At 33.9% G+C, this 16,039-nt stretch overlaps 1 protein-coding gene across 2 annotated transcripts; it reads right to left on the bottom strand.

The window, feature by feature from the left end:
• Positions 1-556: 556 nt before the first annotated feature.
• On the bottom strand, positions 557-12,236 carry LOC119629027 (vigilin). Of its 2 annotated transcripts, none has more exons than XM_038013442.2 (17): positions 12,016-12,236; positions 11,868-11,934; positions 9,412-9,676; positions 6,949-7,164; positions 6,663-6,869; positions 6,361-6,576; positions 6,099-6,282; positions 5,783-5,913; positions 5,429-5,612; positions 4,391-5,347; positions 3,921-4,207; positions 3,594-3,842; positions 2,815-2,952; positions 2,590-2,684; positions 2,260-2,473; positions 1,781-1,993; positions 557-1,451 (listed from the first exon to the last, which is right to left on the bottom strand). In XM_038013442.2, the coding sequence occupies exons 3-17, from the start codon at positions 9,628-9,630 to the stop codon at positions 1,221-1,223; spliced, it is 3,741 nt and encodes a 1,246-aa protein (XP_037869370.1). In that variant the 5' UTR covers positions 9,631-9,676; positions 11,868-11,934; positions 12,016-12,236; the 3' UTR covers positions 557-1,220. The 2 variants fall into 2 exon arrangements, with proteins under 2 accessions (XP_037869370.1, XP_037869371.1); XM_038013443.2 differs by having other exon boundaries at positions 11,669-11,934; positions 12,016-12,065.
• Positions 12,237-16,039: the final 3,803 nt, after the last annotated feature.

Below are 16,039 nucleotides of genomic sequence, written 5' to 3' on the forward strand. Positions count from 1 at the left end.
CGAGAAACTCAGTGGGCTGTGTCTGAGAGTTAATTTACTCGTCGAGCCCTTCGTCGCAAGCGACGGGTTCGACCAGAACGGTGGCCGGTGCTTGAAGTACCTAGAAGCACCGTTACTGGATCGGGAGGATCCGAGATGACGTGAGTTCTTTTGTCCTGACGCTTTATCGAAGTGGCAGGTCACAGCGCAGGGAGTAATTTTTTCACCATGAATACCAGACTCATCTATTGACTTGCTTCACAGTTCAGCTATTGTAATAATCAGGAACTCCCAATCTAATGAACTGGAGCCGTCGGGAGAGACTTGGGTCTATGCTTACTCTATCCTATTTTTCCGAGACTGCATCAGTTGATGAATTCGATTTAAGCCTTAAGACTTATTGGTAATCACAAAAACTAATTTAGTTTCAAAAATAAATTCCTATTCAATTATTATCACTTTAAAAAATTCCAGTTATCTGATATAATGTAGCTCGTCCTTCTATTTTAATCACTTGCATCCGAATAATTACAGTGGTGGAAATTTTTCCCAACACCAAAATTACGAAAAGAACGAATTAAATTGTAAAAGATTTTATTTCTGTATTAAACACAATTTACTATATACAAATTATTATGTAAAAATATTATTTTCTTCTTACTACTTTATTGATTTATCATTATAGGCAATGTTTACAAAAATCGTATAAAAACATTATTATGAAAATGAAACATTACAATTTTTTTCTCAATAAGTACAAATTCAAAACCTTTTTATTATTATGCATGTTTAATATGCATGTGCAAAAATGTTTATAAAATATCCATAAATATGAATTTGAATAACAACTTATGTCAAATGGCATATTAACCATTTCTAAACAATTCATAAAAATAACATGGCCTGTTTGATTATTCTCACATCATTAAAATATAACATTCGATCAACCTATTTCTAAATAAGTATGTGCCAATATGAAGCTTTGAGATATAGTGAAAGCAGAATATCAGAAATATGATAATATGTTAGAGCAACTCATACACTGACTGCTTACTAACATTAACCATTTATTTCATTTATGAAGAATAAAATCATCACGTAAACACTTAATATTATAAATAGTTTAAAAAATAATAATGAAATAGGCCGAACGATAGCATATATTTTATAGAGCCGCTTCCTCGGATAGCACTAGTTCTGTAAAAAATAGAAAAATAGAACTTAGTGCAGTTGATGAGATGTTAGCGACGCGGTCCCCAAGCGGCTGGCGAGGGTTGCGGCTGCTGAGCACCGGGCATGGTCGGGAACTCGTGAGTGGAGGCGGTGTCAGGGGCGCGTTGTTCCCACGGTCCACCCTTCACTACAAACCCGGGACCGGCCGGTGCGTTTGGATTTTCCGCTCCCAGTACAGCGCCGAAATCACCCAAAGAAGGTGCTGCCGGCGGTTGATAACGGTCTGCGACATCTTGTAACTAGAAGTAATAATATATATAAATAATAATATATATAAATAATAATATATATAAATAATAATAAAATAAATATTTATTTAATTCGTCTGTAACAAAGTGGTCATCATTATTTAGATTCTTAGATATGTTACAGTATTTTCTTCCACGAGTAGTAAATATAATTAAAACAATTTTTACATCATCGTCAGTGATCACGAAAACTGAAGCATTCGAAACGTCAATAATACATAAGTATAATGACAATAAAAAACGCGAGATTAAAGCGTACAAGTAGTATTAATTATGTTCTTGAACATATCAAGATATTATTACTGAGTAAAAAAACTCACATATTCTTCAGCCAAATTAAGAAGATGTTCCTTGGCATTAAGTACATTGTCTTCATCACCCGTTATCACCACAATACTGTCATCTCCATGTTTCGGGAATCTAATGTCAACTTTGTATTCGTCCATAATTCGCCTTATATTTTTACCTCGCAGACCAATCAATCTTCTGTGGACACGTGGGTCGATGTCCACTTCCTCTCTGTATTGATTATCCTATAAATTCATTTAAAAAAATTGTATACTTTCTATAAACTCTATAATAATTACTTAGAAATTGGTCATCAAATTATTGATTTATTAAAGGACATTTTCCATGAAACTAACCTGCATAGTGAAATAGTTTGACAACACTAGAAAAAGTAATTCCCTTTACCAATCAGCATGTTTCAAGTTTAGATACTGACATATTTTTCCATTGCTAACTCATTTAAAATCGTACATTTTTAACATAAGATAAGAAAGAAATTTGCACAACATACCAGTTGATGCACTATTGCCATTATGGAGTCTTTAGCCTGATGAGCTTTATCTTCATATCCTTGAATAGTAATGATATCATCATCTGGCTCTCCACGCTTGGGTAAGTTGATCTGGACACCAAAGTCTGTTCGGATTTTTGTAATGACAGAACCACCTTTTCCTATCACCAAAGGATGATATTCTGGATCGACTTTGAACTTAAGCTCGAAAGATCTGCGAATTTAATTTATTTGATTAAATTTGAATTTCGAATTAAAGCATCATAATGTATAATGTAAAACTATACATTTATTTTAAAAAGGAATTGTGATGATATATGAAACAAAAACCTGAGTAGTCTGTCTTCTTTTTCTTTTTCCATCTCAGCAATTTTCTCAGTAAGAGCTTGTTTAGCATTTTCAACACTGGTTGGAGTTCCTGTCACCTAAAATAAAAAAATTAACAACTTAATAAATTATATTGTTTATTAATTTTAGTATACTTGTAATTACAGTTACTTGCATATACAGTGCAATTAAATGGGTTTTATTTTTAAGTAATAAAAGCTTATTAACCTTAACAATGTCACTGGTATCTTCATTGGGTGGCAGTAGGATGTGAACATCATATGTTTGCATCAGTTCTCTCCTTTTTTGACCAGCTAATAGACGATGCAATTCATTTGGCACTTCAACGTCAATTGTAATAGGCACCTAAATAGAAAAAACACCTTGAATGAAACCTATGTAATATGTATTATATTATAATATATACAATACATAGAAGGCTCGAAACAACAACTGTGTTTTTCTGAAGTGTACCTAAGGTTCAGAAACAGCATGATGCTCTGTAGTAGTATGCAATAGCACAGCAGAATGTGGAGTGGAGCTTGTCTTACATAATAAGATTGAATTATGTATGCAACTATAGTTCTCTGTTTTATTTGCAGTCTTTATAGTTATGTTTTTATGAACATTGATACTTGAAACATATTTGTGACAAATATACAATCAAAATATTCAATTTATGGTAATACTTAGTATAGTATAGTAAGTTCATAAGCAATGAAAATATTCAATAATATTTACAACATTATATTTGATGATTAATTAATACGGTGCACTGATGAGGAGATGCCCTTGCTGAAGGACATATTCCTGTAACTTTACAAATCATTGCTTACTGCTAATCGCAATTACATAATACTTAAATAACCACCATATTTCAATTAATCGTATTTTATATTATGAATAATATAATAATCTAGTGAAACAAAAAAAAATACATGCACTAATGGTAACTATATAGTTGCCATTAATGCATGCATTTGTTAACAAAGTGTATAACTTGCTACCTGTTCAAGTAGAGCCTTTTTAGCTCCCTCGCAGTTTTCAGGGCGACCCGTTATCTTAATTATGTCATTAGGTCCTGGTTCAGCATTCTCATCAATATCTCTGCCGGGAACATCTGCACCTTCTGTAGTGTCACGTTCAGGGAATTTTATTTGAACATCAAATTCAGCAGTGATGTCCTTGACTTTGGCACCACGTGCACCCATGACAGTTCGGTGATGTCTTTGTGGAATCACACATTCAATCGTTACCTAATAATCATAATAATCAAATTTTAACAACGGCAGATTATGTTATGTTGAAGTTAAAAAAATCATTTAAATAAGTACCTTCGCTTCCAAATCCTCAATAATTTCATTGATTCGTGCTTTAGCTACTTCAATACATTCTTTTGGTCCCTTAAGCACGACGCGGTCGCTGTTGACACCTTGCCGAGGAAAAGAAATTTGTACTCCACCACAATCCTCGGCAATACGACGTAGCACTTCACCTCGACGCGCCACGAAGTGACGATGATGTTTTAATGCTACAGACATCTCCCCTTCAGACACATTACTGATCTCTGCTACAGCAGTTTCCAATTGTTTGCGGGCAGCTTCCACTTGTTCTTCTCGACCTATGAATTGATACAAAATAGGTAATTTCATGAAATCATTTCATAATTTATGCTTATTTAAGCAAGGCCAAATAATAACTAGCACAGCACATAAAAACATAGCAAAGATAAAAAATTAGAAATAATAAATTTCTTAAAGGTAAATTTCAATCATAAACTTTAAAGTGGAGTTTGACCACTTACCCATAATAAATATTGCTTCCTTATCCTCATCCTTTTCAGTCGGGAAAATTATACGAGCGCCTGTTTGTTCTCTAATTTTTTTAATATTAGCACCATTCTTTCCAATTAGAAACTTGTGATGTTCAGACTTGGCACGGACAGTAGCTGTGTGCGACGTCAGTTCCCGTTCGTTTGCATGTGCCAGCAATTGCTGTTTTGCCTTCTCAACATCTTCACTTGGACCTTTGATTATTACCTTGTCACTCTCACTGTCGGTCGGTGGGAATTTAATCAAGACTCCACCACATTCTTCCATAATAGAATGAATTAGCTTTCCGCCAGCTCCAATAAGTGAATTGTAATATTTAGGAGGAATGGTCACTTCTTCGGTTACAATGTTAGCTTTTTCGTTATGAATTTGTTGTATTCTTTTAACTGCTTCTTCTACATTCTCACGCTTGCCTCGTACAGTGATAACATCGCTATCATCGCCCTCTGCCGGAAGATCAATCACAGTCTGGGTTTCGTCCCTTATTTTTCGCAAATTAGCACCACCCTTTCCAATTATGAACTTGTGGAATTGCTTAAAGATGGGAACTTCTTGCACAAAGGAAGATTCGGCGATTTCCTTTATTAATTTATGAAGGAATTTTTCACACTTTTCGATATCTTCTTGAGGACCTCTTAATTTAATAGGACTTCTCTTTTGTCCCTGATCAGGAAGGCTAATCAACACATGTTCATATTTGTCACGAATTTCTTTGATCTTTTCTCCCCTGACTCCAATTAGTGACTTAATGTAGCGATGATCAACATAAACTTCTTTTGTTCGTTCGTTTTCTAGTTTCATAACCATCTCTCTTAATTCACGTTCAGCATCAGCTACACCTTGGTGGCTTCCTTCAATACGTATAATATTGTTTCCATCGTTTTCGTTAATATTAATAACTACACCAGTCTCATCTTTCAGTCTATTAACTAGAAGAATAAAAACATGTTATAAATTTCATTTACCAACGAAATTGTGAAAAAAACAACCTTTTTATATTTTCTACTTACTATTGGTTCCATTCTTGCCAATAATGTGTTTAAAGAATTTTGGGTCAACAGATAATTCCACGTAAGTGAGTGTAGCAAGTAAGTTCTTCACAAAGTTGTCAAGTTCAACTTGAGCACGCTCCACTTCTTCAGGAGGTCCATCAATTTTTACTTTGTCTTCAGAATGAGTTATGTCTACATGTACCTATAAGAATTGTTCTATATATTTTCTTTACTATTAGCAATAAATTTCGTCTTAATTTTGATGTTTCTAATTACTGTTATCAAAAAAGCATACCAAACAAGCATACGGAACTTTTGAACAAAATTTTTGCTATTGCATTAATGTGACTATATTATACACACTGTGAATACCTTTGAAAAGTCCTGAGTAATCTTTTTAATATTAGAGCCGTTCTTGCCGATGATGTATTTGTGGATCCAAGTGGGAGCATCAACAGTAGCCGTTTTTACAGAATTTGCTTTCTCACAAACCTTTGATAGAGCTAAAACATGTAAGGAATATAATGTCTGAATACAAGAAATACAACTTATTTTGCTCTTAAATAACTTAAAATAAAGTTGTGACTTTGGCTATGAACACCAGAAGCCATATAATACCAACATATTTTTGTTAACTTCACTCTATCTACATTAATAAAAAAAAAAATGTAGTTGTTATTCTACATACCAAGGCCAATTTTATTATGAGGTCCATGAAGGGTGATGGTGCCTGTAGGAGAATCCGTTGGAGGCATTTCAACAGAGACACCAGTCTCCTTAAGAATTTCCTGGATTGTAGTACCACGAGCTCCAATTACATACTTATGTTGAGACTTGGGCACTTCTACCCGAACAGTTGCACATTTTTTTACCTGATGGATTATAAGTTGTTTAATGTTACATTGCATAAAATAGTGTACATATTGTGTTTTATATATTATGTTTATTACCATTTCTTCATGTATTTGCTCGATTTGAGCCTTTGCAGCCAGCACACCATTTTTTTCCCCAGCTATAACAATCTCATCACTTTGAGTAGAAGCAGGAGGAATGTGGATTCTGGCACCAGTTTCGGCACTTAGCGCTGCTGCTCTTTCACCGTACGGCCCTTGGATGAATGGATGGTAAATTTTCGGTACTACGACACGTTCTAAAGCCTTTCGTGACTGAAAACCCAATGTCAGTGTTGAACTTTGGTCTTTATTTGATATTTTGATACTTAACAGACAAACAGAAAGTTTATATATTTTACCTGTTCCTCAGAACACACCCTGATTTCATGTTCAGCTTTTTCTATCCCTTCTTTTGTGCCAGTAATAGTTATTATTTCACTATTGTCTGAAATTCCTGGCACATTAATCTTAGTTGCAGTGACCTTTTCGAGTTCTTTTAGTTTCTGTCCCTGTTTTCCTAAGATCCAACGATAATGCTCCTTAGGGATTGAGATTTGTTTACTGGCCTGAAATTTTATAAGCTCATAAAATATTGTAAATACACCAAATGTTAATTTTTACTTATAATTTCACATCTCTTTTTACCTGTTGCTGAAAATGGGTCAAAATTTGTCGCCGCGCTTCGAGAACAGCGCTCTGCTTTCCAGTGATAAGGAAAGTTAGACTGCCATCTTTGCTGGTAGATATTTCGATGTGCGCTCCTGTATCCTTAGTTATGGAATGGCAAGTTCTTAAGGATTCTCCCTCACCAAAAGTATTAGCATTGTCAAGTTTTCGTTCTTCATATGGCACATGGAAAACCTTATGGAAAATTATCTAATTAACTTAATTTCACTTTTATTGATGTATTCGGTTTTAAATAAGAATGAAGTTTATTAATTAAGAATTATTCCTAAGTCTTATCTGATAAAAATGCTACTTTAGGTAAAATTACATATCAATCATAATTATGTAGGTAACTATTGAAATATGCATTCTCAATAGGTACCTAGTTTAAGATTTAGCATAGATATTTATAATAGATCTTTACCTATGAAGTATCCGTTTTACAATACAATTTGAAATCTATTTTATGTATGACCGGAAAATAATCTAAATTCGAATGAAATTATTAAAAATATGGAATTCTATTTTCAAATTCAGTAATTTGTTTATTGATTAGTATTTTCTTTTCCTTACATTTCGATTTTTTTCATCAATTTGGACACTAAAATATCAGCAATTATGGAATACGAGTTACGTCGCGGTAGCAATAACGTACAAACGAATCTTAAGTTTAATATGACATGTACGAAATGAAGTCATTGATTTGAACATTTCTGACTCGGAAATATTGATTTTAGAAAAGAGCCCCGTGGTCTCCTGAAAACCAAAGTCAACAACGTCGAATTAAAGGCGATAGTGGAAGCTGACGATACTCACTCAATCTACCGTTGAGTTAGCAGCAGCTTTCATAGTTAGCATCAAAACTATATCGATCCATTTGCGTTAAAGAGGCAAAGTAAACATTTGTTAAGTGGGTACTGCAACTACTGCACGAACTGAACGATCGCCAGCGCGACGAACGGCATAAGCTATGCCTCGCGTTGATTTTGAATCGCACTGTCACTTGCGTTGAAAAATGATTTTTTAATAATCGTCATGTTGGTTAGAACCTGGTTCAGCACCCGAGGCCTCAAACGAGAACATATCCCAAAAAAGTTTATAGTCATTGGTGGTTTAGTGCCCGATTAACTTATCACAGCTTATGAACAAATTGCACTGGCATTACTACGAATGTGTATTGTGGAGAAACTGGACTGGTTCAAGTAAAGGATAAGACGTTTGTCTGGTGCATTCTTATCTTGCGACGCAATGGTGTTCGAATCCCGCAAGCGGGTACTAATTTTTCTAATGAAATACGTACTTATCAAATGTTCACGATTGACTCTCACGGTGAGGGAATAGCATCGTGTAATAAAAATCAAACCCGTAAAATTATAATTTGCGTAATTACTGGTAGTAGGACCTCTTATGAGTCCACACGAGTAGGTACCACCACCCTGCCTATCTCAGCCGTGAAGCAGTAATGCGTTTCGGTTTGAAGGGTGGGGCAGCCGTTGTAACTGTAACTATACTGAGACCTTAGAACACATTTCTCAAGGTGGGTGGCGGCATTTACGTTATAGATGTCTATGGACTCCAGTAACCACTTAACACCAGGTGGGCTGTGAGCTCATACACCCATCTATACAATAAAAAAATACGATGATGAAGAAGCTCGCCAATATCCGGCCAGTCGTAGTTAATCGCTGGTTCCCAGTGCTATACAACGTTTGACTTCATACGAGACAACTGACAACAGAAGCTACAGGAGGATCGGAAGTTTTGCGTTGTCCACTGTTCTCACCAGGTTTTCGCCGACAGACTTCTGCTTTTTCTAAAGTTTGGACAACTTCTTGACAGGGAAAAATCAATACCCGAGAAGCAGTGCAAATGTCTTTGAAGAGTTTGTTAGCTCAGTACACCCGACTTTTTTATCGAAGGGCATTGGTAACTTACCACTGCGCTGGCAGATCCCATGGATGCATATTTCGATTGGTATTAAATATCAAATACTTTTGAAAAAAAATATCCATAACTTTATGTGAGTAAATAACAATTCCGAAGGTAAAAGCCTGATTTTTTCCACAACGAAAGTTTTAATCTTCAAGCTTAATAATGATTTGTTAAAAAAATTATCATGGCTTTTGACCATAACCATTGTTTTTAACCATGCTGTTGACCATGGTTATCAAAAAAGGTGTTTCTGACATCAATTTAAAAAATTGCTAGTTATAGCAAGCCATTTAACAAAATATTGTTATGTAAAATAATTAATTTATGTAACGATCTATTGGAACAGTCAAAAAGAGCATTGATGTGTAATATCAATTTACTTTTAGAGGTGCAGTGAAGAACCAAATCAAAGTTTATTACTATGTGTTGTACCTAAATTACATTGCACAAAATATTGCTAAATGCAGTTATTTTTAATTGAAGAGTACATATCATAATTTAGTGACTTACTTGAGTGTGCAGTGAAGAGCCAACTCGAAGTTTGTTTGTAGCCTGTTGTATATTACGTTGCACAAGGGGCTGGGAATGCGGCAATGCTGGAAATAGGTCATCGTAGGCAAATGACACATTGTTCTCATATCCAACATTATTCATTTCTTCAACATGCATGGGTACATCAGGATGAACGGGTATCACATCTCCAACCATCATGGATTGCTGATGCATCATTTTTGTCTCCTCCGGCAGTCCTTGTCCGCGCCGAGTCGTTACAGTACTGTTGAAATTCACAAAAACATATCATTGCAACTCTATTTGCTAACTTTATTTCATTAAAACAATTGTTTAAATATTAATATTTGTAGTACTTATACTAATTATAATCAAACTTTATTGAATATGAATAATGTACAATTTTGTGAAGGACATGAAATGAGATAGTAAAATTGTTTCATGACATCACATATTGGAATAACTGTGCAGGTTATGTAGTTTAAATCTAAGTATTTCTTTATGGCTACTAATTTCTATTCTATTGTTAGTGTAACATTACTATCAAGCATAATTTCATTTGTGATTATATGCTTTATAAACCAGAACTGTTTAAGGATTAAAGATTAATACACAAGTAATGTACTGTCTTCACATAAAGAAAAAATATTAGGATAAGAGTTACTCTAGAAGACAGTAGGACCTAATGGTAAATTGGCATGTTTTTTGGCATGTGTTTGAAAAAAACTAGATAGGATTTAAAGAAACTTGGCTATGGGGATCTAGGTATCAATTCATTTTGGAAAAGGAGTATCCTGCCTGAAAGGATAAGGCATTTAGTGCACAAAAATTAAGTGACATGTCATCACTCATAGGTAGCAGCTTGACTAGTCTCAAAGGTGACCTTTGCTTACTAACAATACCACCTTGAAAGATAAATGAAAAACATATGGGAAAAAATTGTGTTGAAAACTTGAAGGTGATTTTTATTTAAATGGCCTCATAGATAAAAACAGAATGTACTTGTATCAAGCAATGTAAGTATTGGTTTCAGTCTATACAACAGGTACAATTTTTTTCTTCAAAATTACATATCTGTGTTCCCCAGCCACTTTCAAGGAATAACATTGTGATGAAAATCAAAATTCTGAAATCTATAAATACTTTATTTGTTGTTAAGATATTCATGAACAATCTCATGGCCTACTTAATGTTAAGTGGTCACTGAAGCTCATGGACATCAACAAAGTAAATGATGCCACTCACCACTAATTATACAAATTAGAATTTTTAGATGTTTCATTTTTATTAAAAGATGTTATTTATTCCTTCATTGTGGAAGTCATTTGTGAAAATGTGTAAGTGCATATTTCATTACGAAAAATAATATCAGCCTGCAGGATTCATAAACTAACAGTTGCATCACTCAATATGAATGCACTAGGCATCTTATACTTTAATACATAATGACTTCATCGACATCATCAAATAGCCATTAGTAGAGTCGATAGCATGATACATAATCTACGCAGGAACACAAACTTGTCAATTTAAGCTGCAGAGCAGTCACACATTCTGGTTTGAGCAGTGGAACAGCCATTGTATAACATGACTTTGAACTGATGTCTCGAGGTGGGCAACAGCTTTAACACTGTGATATCTATGGACTCCACTAACCAGTTCAAACCAGATGGCTTGTGAGTTCTTTCACCAACCAAGAGCATGAATAAAAAATATCTTGTAACATATTGTGTTTTGTGTTCATTTTACTTAGTAACTTTAGATAAAGTTATGTTTATAAAATATGTTTAGTTCATCTGAACTAAACATATTTTCATCATTGTACTGTTTATCATAATTGTACTTTTTACTTAGAAATTTTAATTTCCATCCAGATGTTAATGAGTTTTTAATATTTTGAGTCAGAACTATTCTAGATTATTTTATCAATAGCACTTATTTTCACTTATTTTTTGTTGATAAATTACACAACCTTGCTTTTATTTTCTTAAAATTTTACCAGTCTGATTAAGATTCTAAAATATGTCAGTATCTAAATATGTAATTACTTTTTAGAGCATTAAAAATATTGCTTGTTACATGTGCACATTATATTTAAGCAGAATTGAAGACTCAAATAATATAAAATGAACTTTGACCATGTAATTTTATTTACTTTTAACAAGAATATTAACTTTACTTTTCAAAAGTATATGTAAATTTTACAGTATAAATGTCGAAGTGTCTACGCATCACTGTGGGTTATGTACGTACTTACTTGAAATTTTGTTTTCAATGTGCGTACATATTTTTGCATAAATAATCTGGTTTTTAAAATTGTACGTTATTTTACAGACTAAGGATGAATTATTATTTTTTAGGTGAAACACTGGTTTCTTCGTGAATATTGATAATACGTGTCACCTTCCAGCACATTTGACGTGGAACTTGTGTTGAACAAATACAATAACACTCACCAAAAGTACTGTATCAAATCAAACTGAAAGATTACGCCGTAGACGCCAGGATCGTACAATTTTTTCCCTGTATAAAAACAGTTTAATAAAGCGATTAAAACTTATAAAATATGAGATTAATTAAATGAAAATATTTTAATAGACGTACCCAGCTGCAGTAGCAAGAGACAATGCTAGTGTTGCCAGTTTATTATATTTTTATTGTAGAGGCTGGAATCAAAATATCAGTAACGGCTAGAGAGATAATGTAAAACAGTTTAGATAATCCATACTAATCTAATATATGCAAGAGTGAGTTTGTTTGTTTGTTGCTCTTTCGCGTCTAAGCTACTCAACCAATGGTCATGAAATTTGGCATACACGTCAGCAGTGCAGAAAATGTCCTATGTATTTGCTTAAATTTATATTTGATGTATTTACATGTTCGGGTACTAAACATAGTATACTGTTTAACACCTATCTTTCCTGTAAATAAGAGTGCAACTACTACGTTCTAGTCTGCATCTACCTTGGATAGATAAGACCTTAATCACGAAGTTCGCCAATTCTATTAAAATGTACAAAGTATAAAAAAGTCAACAAATAAAACATATTAAGACATGTATACATAATAAAACATTTTTTTATTGCCCTTGTAGGCAGACGAGCATACGGCCCACCTGTTGGTGAGTGGGTACCATTGCCCATAGAAATATCAGGGGCAGAGCCAAGCCGCTGCCTACCATAATACTGGGTGCTTGGAGACTGCTTCCGAAAACGCAAATTTCGTACCTATAAAGTTGTAAATTTCGGGGAGCGTGGTATCAGCGGCATGGCACGACGGGGTCGCGTCGCCATGCGTTTAAAAGAAACGGCGTGCCCGGGCGTTCGTTGATCCGAGCATCAGCCGTTTTTTATTTTGTGTTTCATTGCTGTTTTTTTTTGTGAGAAATAATGTATTTTTTATGAAACTATCGTATTAGGTGTACGAGTATCGTAGGTGTTTAAAGCTAATAAAGCGTTTTAAAAAAATATATATTTAGTCAAGATCGATGTTATTTCCGTTCTATCATCAAAAGTGTCATTTGTACTATCGTCTGTCTTTGTTTTTGGAAGCGGTCTCCTAATACCCAGTATATTAAATAATGATATGGAATATTCTAAAAATGGTTGAAAAAATAATGAAAGACTTAATTGCGTTTCCTGTACAATGTTAAGAAAACAACATTTAAAGCCTTTATTTTCGATAAATTATTATTTTACACAGTATTATTGAATTAAGTAAAACTGAACTCCTCGTTTTTCTCAATGATAGAGAGTTCAGTCAGTCTACATAAAAAACATCTTTTTATAAAAAACTAAAAAGTTTCAAAGGTTTTACATAAAAAATACATAAAAAATAGATTTTTCTTTACATATAAACTATATAATCACTGGTGGTAGGACCTCTTGGGAGTCTGCACGGGTAGGTACCACCACCCCGCCTATTTCCGCCGTGAAGCAGTAATGCGTTTCGGTTCGAAGGGTGGGGTAGCCGTTGTAACTATACTGAGACCTTAGAACTTGTATCTCGAGGTGGGTGGCGCATTTACGTTGTAGATGTCTATGGGCTCCAGTAACCACTTAACACCAGGTGGGCTGTGAGCTCGTCCATCCATCTAAGCAATAAAAAAATATATATATTTTTTTTCGTTATTGCTTAGCTTGCTTATAATATATATATATATATAAAATACAACACACAACTATATAATACATAGATAATACCAGATTTAAAAATACTTGTGTAATAAATAGGTCCTTATTTTGTTATAATAAGGACTACAATTGTTTTGTACATGCAAATAAGGTACTGTACATAATCAACACCAGACAGTCGGCCTATCTCTTGATCGCATTCTAGCAAGGATGCACCTTATCAACTTGAAATACGCTGATGACACTACCTTGCTCGCATAGACTGACATGGAAATTTTACTAGTTCGTCTAGATACCAGTCTTAAACTCGGATTTGCTATGAGCCAGAACAAGTCAAAGCTGATGATAGTAAATCAAGCGGAACGAAATGGAACCAATGCACAAAATATAGCTGATTGCCAAGTTCTACAGAGATACATCTACCTCGGTCTACTATCTCAATAATTAAAGGATCTAGTGACGAGATTAAGCGACGGTGCGCCATCATCAAGTCGGCAGTCAAACAGCTGGGAAAGATACAGAAAGATAGGAGGATTACCAAGAAAGCTAAGGTCAGATTAATGAAATGTCTTAAGTTTGTAATATTTCTCTAATAGACTTCTATATCAACTAAACCAAATACTTTTAAGTTTTAAATATTGATTTTCTTTCATAGTTTTTATTTACTCATACTGGCCGTTTTCCAATTACAGCACAAGAGCGCATTATGCGGCATAATGCTCAACTAAGCTCTGTAATTGGAAAACTACCATTAAGTAATGGTTAATTACAGAGCATAATGTGACTCAGTGACGCACAATGCCGAATTATGCTGAAGCTTAGTTGAGCATTATGCCGCATAATGCGCTCTTGTGCTGTAATTGGAAAACAGCCACTTTACGCCTTAAGCTTAACAATCTTAACAAATAAATCTCATCTCTAGTCTCGAAACCTTTTCTATTTTTTTAAGTGATTTTATAACCTGGTAACTAAGACCTTTAGGTCAAATTTTATTTTTATTTTAATGAAAACTGCACTACATAATATATGAAAAATGATAATACGAAGTGAAATGAAGTTGATTAATATGAAACATGGCATGAAAAGAAATGATATTAAATGAAATGAGATGCGATGATATGGGATATAAATATAATCTCAGTAAAATGGTGGTTATTTACTGAGACTTTTTCGGTGGACTTTTTGGAGGATCCTGAGAAGTTACGTCCAGTGGCTTTGTTTTCTTTTCCCATATTTGTGCACTTTTACAGATACTAAACAGTTAATAAACCTCCGTTATTACTAGGAGTGGGTAATATCGGTTTTGCCGCGTATCGAATCGTATCTATATATCGAGGATTAATATCGGATATTGAATCTATATATTTTCTGAATCTATATATTGATGGATGCTAGTAGATTTTCTCGATTCATGATATTTGAGATTTGAAACGATACGCTGATATAATATCGTAGTAGATATAGATTTAAGTCAACGTTATACGGTTGGTTTTCTGATATCAATTTATAATATGATTTTAAAGTAATAAAAAGAACATGAAAATAAAAATATCAAAAAAACTTTCCTTCATGCTTTTATCAGGCTTAGCTACTAGGACTGGCTACATTATTTTCAGTTTTTAGTATTTTGTATCTTAATTTAAAATTACAAAATATACCAAAAGAGTGTAGATTTCAAAAGTTTAATACAAATACAAGAAATAAACTAAATTATTTGGATTCAACTAAAAATAGAAAAATGTGTACTTTAAAAATCAAACACAAAAAACTTTTAAGTATTTATAAACACTTGTCCAAAAATTGTAGTTCAAGGTCAAAGCGCGTGAAATTAAATTCAACGATGCAAATAGGCTATACTGCATTCAAGTTAGGGTTGAAAATTGAAACTTCTTTCCTAAATTGTATCCTGCTGATACGCTAAGAATAATCTACAGACATATGGACTTAAATATAAGGTTTACAATTGTATGGATAATGCCTGTTTCTGTTTCATTCATCACATGATATCCCTATCGTGCGCTCACTCACTCTGGCCGGTTCGATACGAACCAAACGAATATTGCCGATATTCACGAATCGGTACGATATGCCGATGCGCATCACATCGAGTAATATCGTGTATCGGCTGATATCGTTATATAGATTTCGATTCACGAATCGGTACGATATGCCGATGCGCATCACATCGAGCAATATCGTGTATCGGCCGATATCGATATATAGATTTCGTGCGGGGCGATATCGGATTCAACGATATTGCTGCGATATATAGATATTGAATCTAGATACGATTTATATCGCCCACTCCTAGTTATTACCAGTGGTCGGAGTAGGTAGATTGATTTTACTTACGTCAAGAGATACTTGCGTCAAGAGATTATAATATGGACATGCCATTTTATCCATAATGATTATTTTTTTAAATTGAAAAAAAATATGTTTTTAATCCTCATCGGATACAATTTCTATATTTAAAAATATAGAATATATATGCT

This window comes from Bombyx mori, chromosome 10 (assembly GCF_030269925.1).
Source record: "Bombyx mori chromosome 10, ASM3026992v2".
NCBI lineage: Eukaryota > Metazoa > Arthropoda > Insecta > Lepidoptera > Bombycidae > Bombyx > Bombyx mori.